At 35.3% G+C, this 18,492-nt stretch overlaps 1 protein-coding gene across 1 annotated transcript; it reads right to left on the reverse strand.

Moving 5' to 3' along the window:
- Positions 1 to 17,435: 17,435 nt before the first annotated feature.
- Positions 17,436 to 17,831, reverse strand: LOC141718659 (uncharacterized). The gene has a single exon (XM_074521038.1). The coding sequence runs from the start codon at positions 17,829 to 17,831 to the stop codon at positions 17,436 to 17,438; it is 396 nt and encodes a 131-aa protein (XP_074377139.1).
- Positions 17,832 to 18,492: the final 661 nt, after the last annotated feature.

Consider the following 18,492-nt stretch of genomic DNA (forward strand, 5'->3'; position numbering starts at 1 on the left):
AAACTGAGTCATAAGCCCCCGAATGAATATTCAAATAATATTCAATAAATAATAAAAGGAGTCATACGCCTTCGAATAATATTCGAAATAATATTCAATAATAAATAAAGTTTAAAGTTATCGAATAAACCTTATTCGATTAATAGTTTTGAAAACTATGACCATATATATGTATATATATATAAATATATATATATATATATATCCATATCCATATATATACAAAATCTACTCGGGATCCTCGACTCCCGGTTTTAGAAAATATTTTCACCTTTGGGTCCCTATACTAAGGGTATATGCAAGATACCGCTATCCTCTAGCATAGGTATTATCAAATGAACCAACAGATATATATTTCAAGAATATGAAACAGGCATGCATATATACCATATCACATGCTACAATATATCGCAAGAATTTGCTAAATAACCAACATGCATCTATCGCAAGATAATGCATATACAAGTGTATACATCACAACAACAGTATAACGGATAGAATACTTGCCTGAGCGACTTGGGGGGTGAGAAAGGCTCGGGACGAGTCTGATAACCTATAAACAACAAGTAAGTTGGAATTAAACCAAAATCACTTGTAAATCTATGCTTTAACTAACTTAGACTCTAATGCTAGTTTTGCGCTCACCGATTCGCTTAAGTCACTCGGGTACCCTCGGCTCCACCATTTTTAATAATTTAACCTTTACGAGTTTTAAAGCGATTCCTTCGCGAATGACTTACCAACTGCCTAACACACTTACCATAAATGTTTCACACATTAAATAACCCTTTTTGGTCTTTAACCTACATTCCAAAGTAAGGCGAGGGAAAAAGTTTCGTTCGCGAAACGCCGTTACTTGAAACGGTCGTTTCTCCTAAACCGTAAATCGGAATCGAACGAACTACATATCAAAACGAAGCTCGTAACATGAGCTATCTAAACATGGCAGTGGTCACAATCTAGCAGGGGGTTCTCGGGTCCTAATGCTATGCACAAAAACAGTCCAAAGAAAATCGGACGTTACGACGGCTATGTTTACGTGATTTCCAATTTTTTAACCCATTCACAAACAACCCAAATCAACCTCAAATCCAACATACAACCATCCTCCATCCTTATCACATCATAACCACCCCAACCAATTCAATTTAATCTTTCATACTTATGCTTAAACTTAACTTTAATCATTCTTAAGTTCTTTTAACTCAAAACCACAATAATTACCATTCCATTCACTACCATGCCAAATCTCAAACTCTAAATCATAACAACAAGATACAATATCAACCCACTACTCAAAATCACCTTATAATATATATGAAACTAGGGTTTGGAAATGGTATACCTTCCTTGAAGTGGTGGGTGGAGCTAGGAAGCCTTAAGAAGCTTTGAGAAGCCTTAGGAAAGCTTGGATCTTCAAGAAAAACAAGAAAAAGTTCAAGTTAAAAACTTGAAAACACTATTCATTGTCTTCTTCTTTGATTAAATGAAGAAGTTAGAGAAAGAATTAATGGCTTAAACTCATGATATAGCCATAACTAAGCATAAAGATGATTAGGGAATTTTCTTACCAATTTAGGATGCTTGGATTTTGATTTTGAAAAAGTCTTGCCTTTTAAAAATGTAAAAGCCGAGAGCTAAGATGAAGAACAATTGCCTTGGTTGTTTTTGATTTTTTGATGAAATGATTTTGCTAGCTTGGTTGGCTTGATTTGTATTTGATTTAGTAAATTACCACCTTGCCCTTGAATTTGTGTGGTCCTTATTCAACCACACCTCCTTCCTTCCCATGTCATGCTTACCTCATCCTCATGATGTCATCCTTCCTTCCTTGTCTTCTTTCTATTGGTTGGATGACATCATTCCCATTAATCCCTTTGATTAACTTCCTAATCGTTTGCCTAATGACCGCTGATCTGTTATACGGTTCGCTTAACTTTCGTTCTCGTTTATCGTTTGAAGGATCATACCCGGGATCTTATTACTTAGGTTCCCTTAACCTTTTTCAATACATTATATTCCTTTTTATGATCCTCTATCATAATCCTTTAATTTAAATCCTTTTTATCCTGTTACCTTATACTCAATTCTCTCCGTATCTTGTGGATTTCCGGGAAAAACCAAAGTGTTCGGAATTGGATTCTGACGATATTTACATACACTTATATACTTCATAGAGTACTAATAAAATCTCAGAATATCCATAACAGAACCCCTACATAGTGTGGCATGAAAAGTTTTCTCATTCAGAAAAAACACTATTCATAAGGGTTTCAAAAATTTCCAAAAATTGGGGTTATTACAAAGAAGTTGATTATTCCTAACGCTAAGGTGCAAATATTGTTTGACAAGGTTAACGACGGAATCCGCGTATGGAGTAATTATTCATCCAGTTGCAGAGACCATTAAAGTTTAAAGAATTCATTGATTTAAAAGGAGCCTGGGCGTGATCAACAACGTATATTCCTTTTTGATTCCTAAATAAGTATGAATTGTTTTTTAAATAAACTCTTTGCTATGATATCGAAAAGGAGGATATTACATTCCTCTCAAATTTAATTATTTCCCTCAAGTTTTGCTTTCTGATTGGGACAAACAGTGTTATGGTGAGACACTTTGTCATAATGACGAAGAGTCGAGTGGGACGCCACCTAATCATGTGCTGTATGCCATATGGTATGAAAGACTGGCCATCTTAAGTACCAATATCGTTGTCTCATTCATATCCAAATCATTATTTCTTCTTTCTTTTCAACTTCAAATTTATTGAATTATGAATCCTTCTAGTTATTTCATTATACCAGCATTCCTTGCAAAAGTTTTTCAAACAAATCAACGTATTATGAACCACGCAGACAAAGTTCCAGCGACCTCTTATGCACGGGAAGGAGACCAGGGCATATGGCAAGGATTGCAATCACTAGCCCCAGTGAAGGATCCACTAAGAGCCAAGGGAATCTACTCCAATAAGGAATACGTCTCCAAGAACGAGAGTTTACGAGTTGTCTGGAAAATGTGTTGTTCAGAATACGGACGTGATGACATGGATGATTATTGTGAATACCTTATGCGTTAAAGTATTGGAAGATGTGGAAGCAACTTGATTGTTTATTCCCCAAAGTATTGTTGATAAGATTATGATTAAAGGACTAGCAAATTCAAGAACGTGTATTTGTTAGGTAAGTGAGTACCAATGGTGAAAGTGAGATTTCTGACAATAAGTTTGTGAGGATTTGATATTATTCTAAGGAATGGATTAACTATTTAAGCGTGATGCCCGAACAAACCGTCGTGATGAAAAGATAGTCCTAAAGACGTTAAATGAGTATATGATGAGGTATAAAGGAAGAAGGAGAGTAAAGAATTTGTTAACGATGATTACGGTGATCAAGATGTGAGCATTATGATGATTATGAGATAAATAAAAGTCAGAAGCAAACAAAAATTGAAGATTTTATAGCAATTAAGGAGTTTCAAGATATGTTTCCAGATAAGTTATCAACATTTCCTCCAGATAGAGAAATGAAGCTCACGATTGACTTAGTACCTGAGACGAAGCCAGTGACCAAGGCCTTACACAAAATGGCACCAGTTAAAATGAGGAAGTTAGCAAAGCAGATGCAAGAGATGTTCGAAAAAGAAGCGATTAGACCCGGTGTATCCCATGAGGTGCACCGGTACTAATTATTAATAAGAAAATGAAAGTATGAGATTATGCGTCGACTAAAGAAAACTTAACAAGTTTACTATCAAGAGTAAATATTTGTTACCTCGAACTACTGATTTGTTTGATCAAATAGGAGAAGCAAAGTATTTTCTAAAATTGATTTAAGATTTGGGCGTTACCAATTGGAGATTGAGCCTATGGACATATCAAGGATAATTTTCAGAACTAAGTACTGCTGCTATAAAGTTCTAGTGATGTCATTTGAATTAACCAATATACCAATAATATTTAAACTTGATGGACATAATCTTTAAGGAATATCTGGATGAGTTGTATTTGTGTTACTTAAAGTCAACGGAGGACCATGTGAAGCATTTAATGACAACTAGGGAGTCGGAGAAGAAAGAAGTTGTATGTAAAGTTTACAAGGTGAAATTTTTTATGGTAGAAAGCATAAGTAATCAGTGAGGAGGAGACCAAAGGAGATCCAGTAGAAATTAAAGTTACTATGAATAAAGAAAGGCCAAAAGCACCAACAAAAGTAAGAAGAGTTACCATGGGCTGGTTATTATCAAAAATTTATCCAAGATTTCTTGAAAGTCGCAATACCTTTGACGAAACTGACCAGGAAAAGCAAGAAGTTATATAAAATGGAGAAGGGTGAAGAAAGATTTACGGAGCAAAAGTAAAGAATGGTTACAGCACCTGTTTTATCACTTTGAAAGTATCAAGGAAATTTCGTAGTTATAGTGATACTTCTCATAAGGGAATAGGAGGTGTGTTGATGTAGTACAATAAAGTTATTGTATATGCATCCAGACAACCGAAACCTTATGAGCAGGAGTATCCTACTCATAATTTGGGACTAGCAGTAATAATAATCGGTTTGAAAGATTGGGAAACATGATATGTATGGAGAAAGGTGTAAAATCTATATGGACCATAAGAGTTTGAAGTATGTATTCACGAGGAAAATCAAATGTAGTGGCAAGTGATAAGAAAAAAAAGGAAAGAACGAAAATAGAAATTGCATCAGAAGAATTATCTATGGAATTTTAGAAATTGGAATTGGAAGTCAGAGTTCATAATCCAAAAGGAGCAAGGATGGATAGTATGACTTTTCAGTCGAAGTTATTAAGGGAAAGATAAGGAGATGTCAAGAAAAGATAATGAATCACGATGTTAGCAGTTAGTAATAAGAAATTTTAACGATCACGATATCCCCAGGTTTTCTTTCAGCACTTGGATGCTACAAGTAAAAGAATTAAGGCGAAGTATCGGAGGCCTAGTGGACAAGGCAGACCAAAGAGTGGTTTTACAAGAAGCGAATCGTAAAGTGTACCAGTAATGTTGATGGAGAAAAGGAATGAAATTATGAGATTATGTACTGATTATCTGGAGTTGAACAAAACAGCAAATAAGAATAAGTGACTCCTATAAAGAATTAATTACTTGCGAGACCTAATTCAAGAAGTATGTTATATTTCGGGGATTAACTTAAGATCCGACCTGAGAATATATCAAAGATTATGATTAAAGTGAGTTATGAGCATTGCAAGCTCCGGTGATATTATGTGAAATAACAAGTGTATCAGTTGTCTATAAGGAATTAAGGAACATGTTGTATAAGGAGTATTCAGATAAGTGAATTGTATTTATTGATAACATCTTCAGCTATACAGGGAACTATACGTTGAGTCTTCAAGAATGAAATTTTGACTAAGGTTAACAAAAGATTCTGAATCAATCCATTAACAACTACCTAAGCAAATCCGTATGGTAACAGATGCCTTATGCCGATAGAAAGGATTGGATGTAATTAAGACCACCGAGGAGTTAATAAACGAATTGAAAAGAGTGGAATATGAAGTTCAAATACTTAAAGGTGATAATACGTGAATCTATGAGATTACTTTTCAGCCTTAACTGATGGAAAAGAGTAAGAGATGTTTAAATGTTTGGAAACCAAGTTGAAAACGAGTACAATCTATCATCCTTAAATGGAGAGTCAAAGTACGGAAGTGATTCAGGAAATGTAAGGTATGTTAAGAGGTTGAGTTTTAAGGAAACACTGGAATGATCAATTATCATCGATGTAAGCTTTGGAATGCCACTTTACAAAGCTTCATGTGAACGCAAGTGTAGGTCCCCGTTTTTATTGAGATAAAGTGGGAAAAAGAAAGTTGTCAAATTCTAAGTTAACTCGGCACACGAAGAGCGTAGTGATATCGATTGAAGAAGCTCGGAGTAGACAAAGAAAGAAGGCGAAATTGTATCGAGAGAGACTATGAGTATAGAAATAGGACCAGTAGTGTTAGTACAAGTTTCATCTTGAAAGAGACTGGATAAGTCTAAGTAGAAAGGACAGGTCAAGTCCTAAAATTAGTGAACCATTCGAGGTATTGATAAATATAGATAAAGTTGTTCATGAGTTGATGTTACCGTCACAACAGTGTATACATTTAATGTGTTTGGCCTGTTAAGGTTAAAGCGATAAGTGTCTGCTTTGAATTAAGTGGTTGATTAGGAGCCAATGGGCTCTTGTCCAAGTTTGTTTTGCATATAATGATCGATTCAAATTCTTAATCGTTAAAGACGAATCCTTGGAAATGAATGTATATCTATGGTGAATACATTTGAACCCTCGAGTAGAAGAATCTACTTGAAAATTAGAGTCAGTTATGCTTGACAAATATCCTCACTTATTTAGTTAAACCAAATTCTGAGGATATAATCTTTTTAAGGGGGGAATGATATAACGACTCGTGTATTTTTGAATTATTTAAATAGGTAATTATGGAAATATTAATTAAATAAAATATGTGTCTTGGTTTTGGCAGCAGTGTGTTGATATATACTATTTGTCTGTGATTTAATGGTGTAAAGGATTGGAAGGTGTAGTTAAAAATTTAATTATATTGTTCTATTTTATTTTTAAAGGTGATTTTATTATAGTTTTAAATCCGTAAATATTTGAACTGTCTCTAAAATTAGTTTTATGATTCTATAATTTCAATAATTATTTTTGGGATTTTACAAAATTTAGATATCAATATTTTATCAATTATTTAATCCTGTATGATTTTTTGATTACATTTAATTGTAAAATCTGTATTTAATTCCAGAATTCTTCAAAAATTATGGAACTCATATTTATTTAAGTTTGGAATATTTCAACAATTTTAAAATTATTTTGGAAATTTTCGGGATTAATTTCACTCGCGTGTCGATTCATTTAATTGCTAAAAACAGGTATAAAGTGTATTTTAGAAATTGTTATAAAATTTCAAAATTTATGTTTTTATAAACTTCAGGATATTTGTAATATTTAAGACTATTTTCGCGATTTTTTGAATTTATCTTAAGTGCAGCTCAGCTCATTAGTTGTGAAATGCGGTTACGAGATTGCATTTCAAACATATTTTAAAATTTATGAAAACTTTATTTTATTAGTTTCGGGATTTTTAGAAAATTTTAAGACTATTCTCGTAATTTTCTGAATTCGTTTCAAGGGCAATTTAATTCGTTGTATTGCAAATTTCAAATTAAAAATCGGGCTCTCGGGAAGGACAGGACACGTGTCTCATTTTTTTTGTTCACCCTGTGATACGTGGCAGCAGCTGTGAATTTAGAAAACAAAAGCATTTTTTTCCTCACTTGAAAATCACAGATACACACAATTCTCCCTCACCCCCATATTTTCTCTCGATTGACCCTTATCAATCTCTGATCGACTGTGGTCTCTCTCTCTTACTTCGATTACTTCTCTCTCTTTTTATTTTTATCTTCCTTGCTCTGTTCCCCTTGTCGCCGTTTGTGCTCTTGCGCTTTTCCGGTAAGTTGCCGGCGTTTCTTTTTCCGGCTGCTTTCCCTTTTCTTTTCTTTTCCGGCGATGCTCTGTTCCGGCTTGCGCTTTGGTTCAGTCATGGAATTTATTTGTATATATATACACATATGCGTGTATATACGTGATGTGTGTATGTGTTAAGTGGGTGTGTGCATGTGTGCGTGCGTTTCATGTGTGTGTTGGTGACGCGTTTGCGCGTGTGTTGGCTGCGTGACTTTCATTTTGCTCCTGCTCTGTTTCTTTTTGAAGATTGTAGGATGGAATGCTAAATTAATTTAATAATTTTCTGCAGGAGTTTTATTTGAGTAAATTCGTGATATTAAATTATAGTTGTGCGGAAAAGAATTTGAATCGGTGAAAATTTATTCGGAAACCCGTATTATATCGGGTACCAATAAAATTTTGCCGCCGTCGATGATGAGTCTCGGCGAGTCGACGGTGGACTGTGATGATTACTTCTGAGTCCTATCTTTATAAAATAAACAACTTTAATTCGTAAAGTTATTTCTAGAATAAAAATATTTAATTAAAATTTAAAGGTTATATCGAGGATCGAGATGCATAACTGAATTGATTGATTGATTGTGATATTAGTGGAAATTGTGATTGTGGATTATTGTCGTTGTTGTTGTGTATGGGCGTCGATTGTATTCGACGGGTAGTCCGATAAACAAAGGAGATGCTGACCGATTTCTGTGAAATTAACTATGGAAATGCGGGAGCGTATCCGATAATTATCGAGACGTCGAGTGAATATAAATACTTATACTTTATACGAACTTGATTGTATGTTGTGGTGAATATTCTGTCCAAGACTCAGTAACCCTGATTTCGTAAAATGACGAGTATACGTATTTTCTGAAAATGAACACTGAACCGATTTCGAGAACATGAACCCTAATTGTTGTTTGTGTTATTATAATATGAATGATTACGAGTCGGAATATGCTATCGTATGGGGAGGTGGTTAGCGAGGATATGTCAAGCATAACTAGGTGTCTAACATAGAGTATTTCGACCCTGTAGGTTCTAGTCAGGAAACCGAAAGTAGACGATGGACTAAAGATGACCTAGTAGTCAGTCGACGAGCTCAGTAGAGTTTCAACAGAAAAAAACCTGAGTATCAAAGTCGAATCCAATGTGATCTAGTGGTTGGACGTTAAAGCCTGAGCGGCAGAGTCGGCTCAGAGTTCATCAGTAATAGTTGTAAAGCCCTGTATGACAAGTACTTCTGAACTTTTCTTCAAGATATCTCACAAATATTTTTGAACTGTTTCATAACATGTCGCTATTATTCAAAATAACTCCTGTTTTACATTGCAAGCGTTTTACACTATTTAACCTTGAACCCTGATTTTTCTTAATCTTGAGCCATAAGCCTTATTCTTTGTAAACCATCCTTTATTGATTTTCATATACCAAACCACTCAAATATGATACTGCTCCCCAAATGTATAACTACCAAACACCAAACACTGGAAGAAAATTGTTTGAAAACACATAAAACTTTTATACCCCAACCATTCTTTATAGTATCAAAGAACTATACCTTGAAAAATCATTATTTGTCTAATACCTGATCCTTTTACAGGCTGAAAACCGTTTCCCATACATACCTTGATATACCCTTGTGATACTCATGAATCATATTACGCTTTTGTACAAGTGTTTTATCAATGTTGATTATGATCTTGCTTATTGAATTACATTGTTTATTATATTGAATTGTTTTAGAATTGGATAGTTTTCTACATGTGGACCAGATTCGTGGTCAGACCAGATTCGTGGTCAATTATAGGCCAATGTGTGCCTTGGATCCAGTAATTAGAGCAGTGTTGTGTGCTTTGCTCGGGGTTAGTGCGTGACTGATCCGCAGCCTAACCCAGTTCAATGTATGAGCTAGAACCCCAGATTGAGTTGGATCGAGCTAGCAGGAGCTTATTGCGGTAGTGAGATAGTAAGATTGTAAGAATAATTCCATTATCAGTTGTAAATTAAATTAGTTGGGATTTAGTACATTGTAATAAAAGTTAAGGTTGTGGCTTGTTTTCATACTTTAATCTGTTGCGATCCGTGGTTATGTAAAGCAGGGTCATTACAAATAATATTTCTTATACGGGTTTTTTTTGTATGGTGTATGTGTTGTGGACCCCAAACCTCTGACCCGGGTTTGGAGGGCGCCACAGATTGGTATCAGAGCTACATGTTATAAGTTACTGAAACAAGCCTAGATTATCGGGATTGGGTAGAGGGTTAGGATTAGGAATAGGAAATAGAAAGATAAGACGTTGTGAGGTTGAGTGCGATTGTATAGTAGGTCTCCGGCACAGTTCGTATTATGATTCGGGATTCTTAACTTGCGACGTGTTTTCCAAAAAACGGCAATGGCAGATCCTGATTTCCCTGTATCATCTGACCGTTTGGAGCTTTCCATTCGAGGATCGTCATCTTCTCTCAGATTTGATTTACACCTTGTTCCTCCATCAGTATTAATGGTACTACCTTCTGTTATGACAGTTGCACCTCTTCCAGTTATTCTACGCTATTCTACTACCTCTTGAAATGAGACTACCTATTTAAGAACCTCCATCTGTTTATTCTTGTTTTACTAGACATTCGGCTGTGAGTGTATCTCTTTAGTTTACCCTACATCCTGTTCTATACCCTCAGTTTAAAACTTGTCCTATGAAGCAATAGTACCTACTAGGATGGATTCGAGAGCTGCAGTAAATGGTGAGTACCTAAGATATAAATAAAGGTGAGAAGTAGTTTAGAAAGAAGATTTAAGTGTTTCGGAGGATAGCTGCTACCAGATTAAAAGAAGTCATTAGTGACTAGGCCACCCGTGATTAATGGTGGGATGGATTAGATGAATTTTGAAAAGTTGGAGAGAAAAGTATAAATCTGGAATTTTTGTAGAATTAAATGATGGTGCTATGATAAATACGATATATAAAGTAGTGATGTGATGTGATGTGATATGAGCAAATTTTGTTCTATAACTAGACTTGTTGACTATTGGATAACCTGTTCTACTTCAAGACTGCAAAATTGATGACGGGAGCATTACCAGTATGGAAGTTTTGATGTGAAGCTAGGAATACGATAACACGCAATGACAATTGAAGTGATCGTTGATTAAGGAAGGCAAATGGACTCAATAAAGGAGAGAAGGTAGATTGAAGTGAATGGACTTTATGTGATCATTTCTTTAATTTGGTACCTTGTTATAGGTCGGAAGTACAACAACCAACTCATATAGTAAGGACAACCAGATTTGTGGTTTTCAAAATTTTTAACAAGTTTTCGAAAAAGATTTTTCCTTACCAAATTTCTAAACGCCTTTTTGAATAAAATAAGTTTTAAACATTGGTTGTCAAGTTACTACTTGAGTTTCTTGTTTGTTAAAAGACCCGAATTACCTGGAAGGATACTTGTTTCAGACTTAGTATTGTTAATTCAGAGAACAAAGTAACCCGCGATTATGAAGAAGTTGATTATTCCTAACGCTAAGGTGCAAATATTGTTTGACAAGGTTAGTAACAGAATCCGCGTACGGAGTAATTATTCATCCAGTTGCAGAGACCATTAAAGTTTAAAGAATTCATTGATTTAAAAGGAGCCTGGGCGTGATCGAAGAAGATTAGGAAGATTTCCAGACTTTTCTAAATGAAGAATATTATTAACAAAAGGATCGTTATGTTGAATGATTCGTGGTTATTCTAAATTAAAAAGAGGAAACTCGAAATTATCTGGTAGGAACGCCATTATGATCAAATTGTTAAAGTATTATATGTGTAGGTGCGATGTTAAAGACGCAAGACTTAGCAAGTAAGAATCTACCTTAATACTTAATTTGAGAAGGCATTTCAGCGTACCTTCTAAAATTGTTATATGACGCAATTGGGATATGATCGAACAAGCTCGAAAGATGAATACAAGTGAAATGGCGATGGTGACCAATGGTATCATTCTTGTTTTCAATATTACAGCGTATATTCCTTTTTCATTCCTAAATAAGTATGATTTTTTTTTAAATAAACTCTTTGCTATGTTATTGAAAAGGAGGATATTGCATTCCTTTCAAATTTAATTGTTTCCCTCAAATTTTGCTCTCTGATTAGGACAAACAATGTCATGGTGAGACACTTTGTCAGAATGACGAAGAGTCGGGTGGGACGCCGCCTAATCATGTGTTGTATGCCAAATGGTATGAAAGACTGGCCATCTTAAGTACCAATATGGTTGTCTCATTCATATCCAAATCATTATTTCTTCTTTCTTTTCAACTTCAAATTTATTGAATTATGAATCCTTCTAGTTATTTCGTTATACCGTCGTTCCTTGCAAAAGTTTTTCAAACAAATCAACGTATTATGAACCACGCGGACAAAGTTCCAGCTACCTCTTATGCACGGGAAGGAGACCAGGGCATATGGCAAGGATTGCAATCACTAGCCCCAGTGAAGGATCCACTAAGAGCCAAGGGAATCTACTCCAATAAGGAATACGTCTCCAAGAATGAGAGTTTACAAGTTTTCTGTAAAATATGTTATTCAGAATACGGACGTGATGACATGGATGATTATTGTTAATACCTTATGCGTTAAAGTATTAGAAGATGTGGAAGTAACTTGATTGTTTATTCCCCAAGGTATTGTTGATAAGATTATGATTAAAGGACTAGCAAATTCAAGAACGTGTATTTGTTAAGTAAGTGAGTACCAATGGTGAAAGTGAGATTTCTGACAATAAGTTTGTGAGGATTTGATATTATTCTAAGGAATGGATTAACTATTTAAGCGTGATGCCCAGACAAACCGTCATGATGAAAAGATAGTCCTAAAGATGTTAAATGAGAATATGATGAGGTATAAAGGAAGAAGGGGAGTAAAGAATTTGTTAACGATGATTACGGTGATCAAGATGTGAGCATTATGATGATTATGAGATAAATAAAAGTGAGAAGCAAACAAAATTTGAAGATTTTATAGCAATTAAGGAGTTTCAAGATATGTTTCTTGATAAGTTATCAACATTTCCTCCAGATAGAGAAATGTAGCTCGCGATTGACTTAGCACCTGAGATGAAGCCAGTGACCAAGGCCTTACACAAAATGGCACCAGTTAAAATGAGGAAGTTAGCAAAGCAGATGCAAGAGATGTTCAAAAAAGAAGCGATTAAACCCAGTGTATCCCATGAGGTGCACCGGTACTAAGTATAAACATCTTTGGGAAGTGAGTAAACTAATTATGGGAAGTGAAATTACACTAGAAGAGGGTGAGAAATTGATGAAAAATGGAAGGAAATAGGGGATGGGGGTGTTCGGCTGAGAGGGTAGGGGGGAGGAAGAAGAGAGAAAAATGGAGTGGAGTGGAGTGGTGTGGTGTGATGTAGTGTAGAATTGGCATTTGATCATCACTTTTGGCTTTTTATTCACATGCAAAGGTGAGTGGACAAAGCTTTTAACAATTTACCCGTCTCCCACTAATACACCAAATTTGCATGCAAGGTTAACTAGGTAACTTGGCTAGTGTAGAATAGTTAGTGGGGTTTGAAATTCCAATGGTCCCCTTCACTTTGTATTGGGAGTAAAATACATGCATGGGTATCTAGGTAATTTTCTAATTAATAATCAAATTAATTATAAATAATAAATTTTATAAACAAAAGTATAATTTCAAAAATTACAAGAGTGGTGTCATAAAATAGCTTAGAATTTTAAGGATTTAATAAGATAAAATTTGAAATTTATAAATAAAAATAATTTTAGAAACAATTTTTCTTAGATAATAAAATGCATTTTATTAGCTACATAAATAGCAAATAATGCATTTCCTATTTTTCTAAAATTCCAAATAATATCACACAATTATTTAGCCTAATTCTAATCACACAAACTCATATTCACAAAAATTTTATTTAACTCACTTAATATACACACACACACACATATATATATATATATATATCGATTTAAGGATAAATAAAATACCGCTTATGACATCCTCTCCCCCTTAAAGGATTCTGTCCTCAGAATCCAAGGAAATAGGTGAGGGTACTGTACTCGCATTTCTGACTCTAATTCCCATGTCGATTCTTCGACTTTGGGATTTATCCAAAGCACTTTCACTATCTTTACTAACTTATTTCTAAGACTCTTCTCTTATCAGTCGAGTATTTTGACAGGTTGCTCCACATAAGACAAATCTTTCTAAATTTCTAACGGCTCATACTCTATCACATGATTGACATCCAGATTATACATTTTAAGCAGAGACACATGAAATACATTATGAACATTTTGATATTGAAGCGGTAGAGCTAACTCATAGGCTACTTTTCCTACTCGATTTTAAATTTCAAAAGGACCATAATAACGCGGTGCCAATTTCCCTTTTTTCCCAAATCGAGTCAAACCTTTCCATGGTGACATTTTCATCAATATAGCTTCACCTACTTGAAAACTCACATCCTTCCGGGCAGGATATACGTACTTCCTTTGTCTGTCTTGGGCAGCAATTAGTCTCTTACGAATTAAGGCGACTATTTTCTTCATTTGTTGAACTAATTCAGGGCTGAGAACTTTTCCTTCTCCTACCTCGTCCTAATTTGTCGGAGATCTGCATTTTCTTCCGTATAAAGCTTCATATGGAAGCATTCCGATGCTGCTGAGAACTCTACTAGTGGTAAGTGATCATCCCAACTTCCTGCAAAATCAATTTCACAGTTGCGCAACATGTCTTCAATTATTTGTATAGTTCGCTCACTTTGACCGTCCATCTGAGGATGATATGCGGTGCTCATATTTAGCTTTGTGCCCAAACTTTCCTGAAACTGTCTCCCAAATCTCGAACTGAATCGTGAATCTCGAATTTTGTGCACGTACATATGAACCAACCTATCCAATGAAGTCTTCTCGTTGATGGGCAAGAAATGTGCTGATTTCGTTAGGCGATCAACTATAACCCATATGGCGTCGTGTCCGAATTTTGTTCGAGACAATCCTACTATGAAGTCCATGGAGATATTTTCCCATTTGCACTCAGGAATCTTCAATGGCTGAATCAATCCGCTCGATCTTTGATGTTCCGCTTTTACTCTTTGAAAAGTGTAACACTTGGAGACCCATTCTGCAGTTTCTCTTTTCATATTTGGCCACCAAAATTTCTTTTTTAAATCTTGGTACATCTTTGTGCTCCCCGGGTGAATCGAAAATTTTGAGTTGTGTGCTTCATGTAGTATCTCGTTCTTCAATTCAATTGCTTAAGGGATCCAAATCCTTGATACAAATCTTAATATTCCTTGATCATCCTTTTTCATAAATGTCTCTTCCCCCATTAGTTGATTATTCTCTCGACTTATCACTATTCTTGACATTTCTTTATTTTCTGTAATAAATCTGGCTGAAAAGTCATGGTGTGACAAATCTCTTTCGACGTCCCGCAAACACAGAGTTCTAACTCAAATCTTTCAATCTCCTTAGATAATTCCCTTGGCATGGTTATCGCATTTAACCTTGCCTTCCTACTTAAGGCATCGGCTATTACATTCACCTTTCCTGGATGGTAATGTATCGAACAGTCATAATCCTTGATTAGCTCCAACCATCTCCGTTGTCTCATGTTGAGTTCCTTCTGGGTGAATATATACTTTAGGCTTTTATAATCCGAGTAGATAATGTCTCTATATCTTGAGTGTGAACACTATGGCTGCCAATTCCAGATCATGGGTTGTGTATTTTAATTTATGAGGTTTAAGCTGTCGTGATGCATATGCAATCACCTTATTGTGTTGCATTAGCACACAGCCTAATCCTTTATATGAAGTGTCACTATATATCAAAAAATCTCCTTTATCGTCGGGTAGTACCAATACTGGTGTGGTAACCAATTTTTGTTTTAACTCTTGAAAGCTTTCTTCACATTCCACATTCCATTAAAACTTATGATTCTTCCTTGTCAACTTGGTCAGCGACGTAGCGATCTTTGAGAAATCCTTTACAAACCTTCTGTATTATCCAGCCAATCCTAGAAAGCTTTTTACTTCTATAGGAGTCTTTGGTCTCTCCCAACTCATAGTCGCTTCGATCTTTGAGGGGTCCACCCTAATTCCTTTGCTTCCAATTATATGCCCTAAAAATCGAACCAATTATATGCCCTAAAAATTGAACTTCTTTTAACCAAACTCATACTTTGAGAACTTTGCATACAACCTCTCTTGTCTAAGAATCTCCAAAACGATCTACAAGTGATGATCGTGATCTTCTTCCGTCTTCGAATATATTAGAATATCATCAATGAATACCACAACAAACTGGTCCAAGTATTTCTTGAAAACTCGATTCATTAAGTCCATAAAAGCTGTAGGGGCATTGGTTAATCCGAAAGGCATTACTAAAAACTCATAATGTCCATATCTTGTCCTAAATACCATCTTTGGGATGTCTTCTGGTTTAATCTTTAATTGGTGGTATTCCTACCTCAAATCAATCTTTGAAAAACACTTTGCTCCTTTCAGTTGATCAAATAAATCGTCTATTATTGGCAACGGATATAGATTCTTAATCGTCATTTTGTTTAACTCCCGATAATCGATATAGAGTCTCATGCTTCCGTCTTTCTTCTTTACGAAAAGGACCGGCGCTCCCCATGGCGACGTACTTGGCCCTATGACTTCTTTATCCAAAAGTTCTTGTATCTGACTCGCTAACTCTTTCATCTCTGTTGGTGCCATTCTATAAGGTGCCTTTGAAATGGGTTCAGTACCCGGAGTAAGATTAATTTCGAATTCGATCTGTCGGTCTAGTGGTAGTCCTGGTAATTCCCCTGGAAACACATCTGGGAACTCTTTCACTACTGGGATCTCCTCTATATTAGGAATCGCTTTCTCTGAATCTACCACATAGGCTAAATATGCTTCACATCCTTTCCTAAGTAGCTTGATGGCTTGAATAGCAGTGAGAAATAGTTGCTCTTGCTTCTGACCCTTAAATATCACCTTACTCCCATTCTTTGTTCGAAAATAGACCTTCTTAGATCTATAATCTATATGAGCATTGTTCTTATCTAACCAATCCATTTCTAATATAATATCAAACTCCCCTAACTTGAAAAATATCAAGTCGACTGAAAACTTATGCACGGAGATGTCAATCTCATATTGAGGGCAAAATTGACTCACATGTATCTTTTCTTGATTGGAAATTACTATGTTCATCACTTCACTCATATTCTTCTTATCATATTTTAATCTATTAGCAAAAGTTTCTGATATAAAAGACCTTGTAGCTCCTGAATCAATCAATACTTTAGCTTCAACATTGTTTATCGAAAGCTTACCTGCTATCACCTCAGAATTCTAAACAGCAACCTTCATTTTTAGATTAAAAGTCCTTGTTGTTGCTTATGGAGTCACAGTAGGTGGTGGAGGTAACACCAACATTTCTGGTGGTGCTGTGTTGCTAGTGCTTGCTATATTCATCATGCTTTTAATTAATCCAGTTGACCTGCACCCCTTGGTGATATGTCCAACTTTTCCGCACTTGTAGCATGTTACTCCATGTTTCTGTACCTTACACTCATTGGCCAAATGTCCCTTCTAATTACATCGATAACATGTCATGTTGAGCTTGTTGCAGATTCCCGAATGCTTCTTCCCAGAATGCCTACATTCGACCCTAGGTTGTTTATTATCATTCTCTTGACCCTGATTCTGCTGATGGTTTCCTTTATTCTCTTTCCTTTTATTCACTTCCCCTTTCTTCTACGCATTCCATCCTTTCTGGAATCCAATTCTCTTTACATTTGTATCTTGCTGATACCCTGATTCTGACCTCTCCTTCTGATGAAACACTTTCCTCTTCTGATTAACTCTTTCCTTTCTGGATTGTGCTCCATTACTTTCAATCAATCCCGCCTTCTAAACTACCCCAGTATAGGTACCAATCTCAAACATCGACACTCTATCTTGAATCCAATATTCGAGCCCTTGTTGAAATATTCGAGCCTTCTCTTCATCAGTATCCACATACTTGGTCACAAATCTTGACAAATCTGTAAACTTCTTCTCATATTCCAAGACTGTCATACTTCCTTGTTTCAATTCCAAGAATTTCATCTCCATCTGTTTCTGCATATAGCGGGGGTAATATTTTTCCAAAAACAACTCCTTAAACCTAGTCCAAGTAACTAGTTGAACTTCTTCCAAAGCTTTGACTAAATTCCACCAATAAATCACTTCCCTTTCTAAGAAATATGTGTCATATATGGTCTTCTGTTCTTCCCCTAGTCGAACCAATTCGAAAGATCTCTCCATTTCTCTTTTGCAAGTGTTGGCTACTAATGGATCAGTGGTATCATTACAAGTTGGAGGTTCACTTTCTGGAAATTTTTGAAAGTCACAATTTGTTGAGGTGGCTCTGGTGGATCTGGTTGATGTTGGTGTTGATCATGATTCTCTTGGTTTCAAAATTGTTGTTGTTGGAATTGTTGTTGAAGAGTTTGTTGTTGCAGAGTTTCTAATATTCGAAGGATATTGGGGTCGGTTGCAGAAGTAGTACTGGTTTGCTTTGTCTTTTTAGGAAGCATATTTCTGAAAAGAAAATTGGTAACAAGCAGGTATGATTATAACAAATATTTTAAAGCTAGGTTTTCACAGGGTTAATTTGATCACATGATTTTAGATTTTAACAAAGTTATACATGATTATAAGTATGAAAGAAGAAAAAGATAGGTAAAATTGGGACAACGAAAGTTCATAAGTAAGCTTGGAACAATTGCGATAATCATAAGCATGATTCTGAAATAACAGGTTTAACAAAATAGTTAGGAGTATGGCAATCATTTCAAAGCCAAGGTGCTATGAAATTAAGGGGTCACATGCACTCAAATTTCAATTATTAGCAAAAGAGGTGATATACAATTTTAGAAATGTAGGTGAAACTGAAATGAAACGGTAATTGAAATGAAATGATAAT

Source organism: Apium graveolens, chromosome 4, assembly GCF_009905375.1.
Source record: "Apium graveolens cultivar Ventura chromosome 4, ASM990537v1, whole genome shotgun sequence".
Lineage (NCBI taxonomy): Eukaryota > Viridiplantae > Streptophyta > Magnoliopsida > Apiales > Apiaceae > Apium > Apium graveolens.

Coding starts and splice junctions, on each gene's coding strand:
- LOC141718659 (XM_074521038.1), bottom strand. CDS start 17,831: ATGGAGAGATCTTTCGAATTGGTTCGACTAGGGGAAGAACAGAAGACC.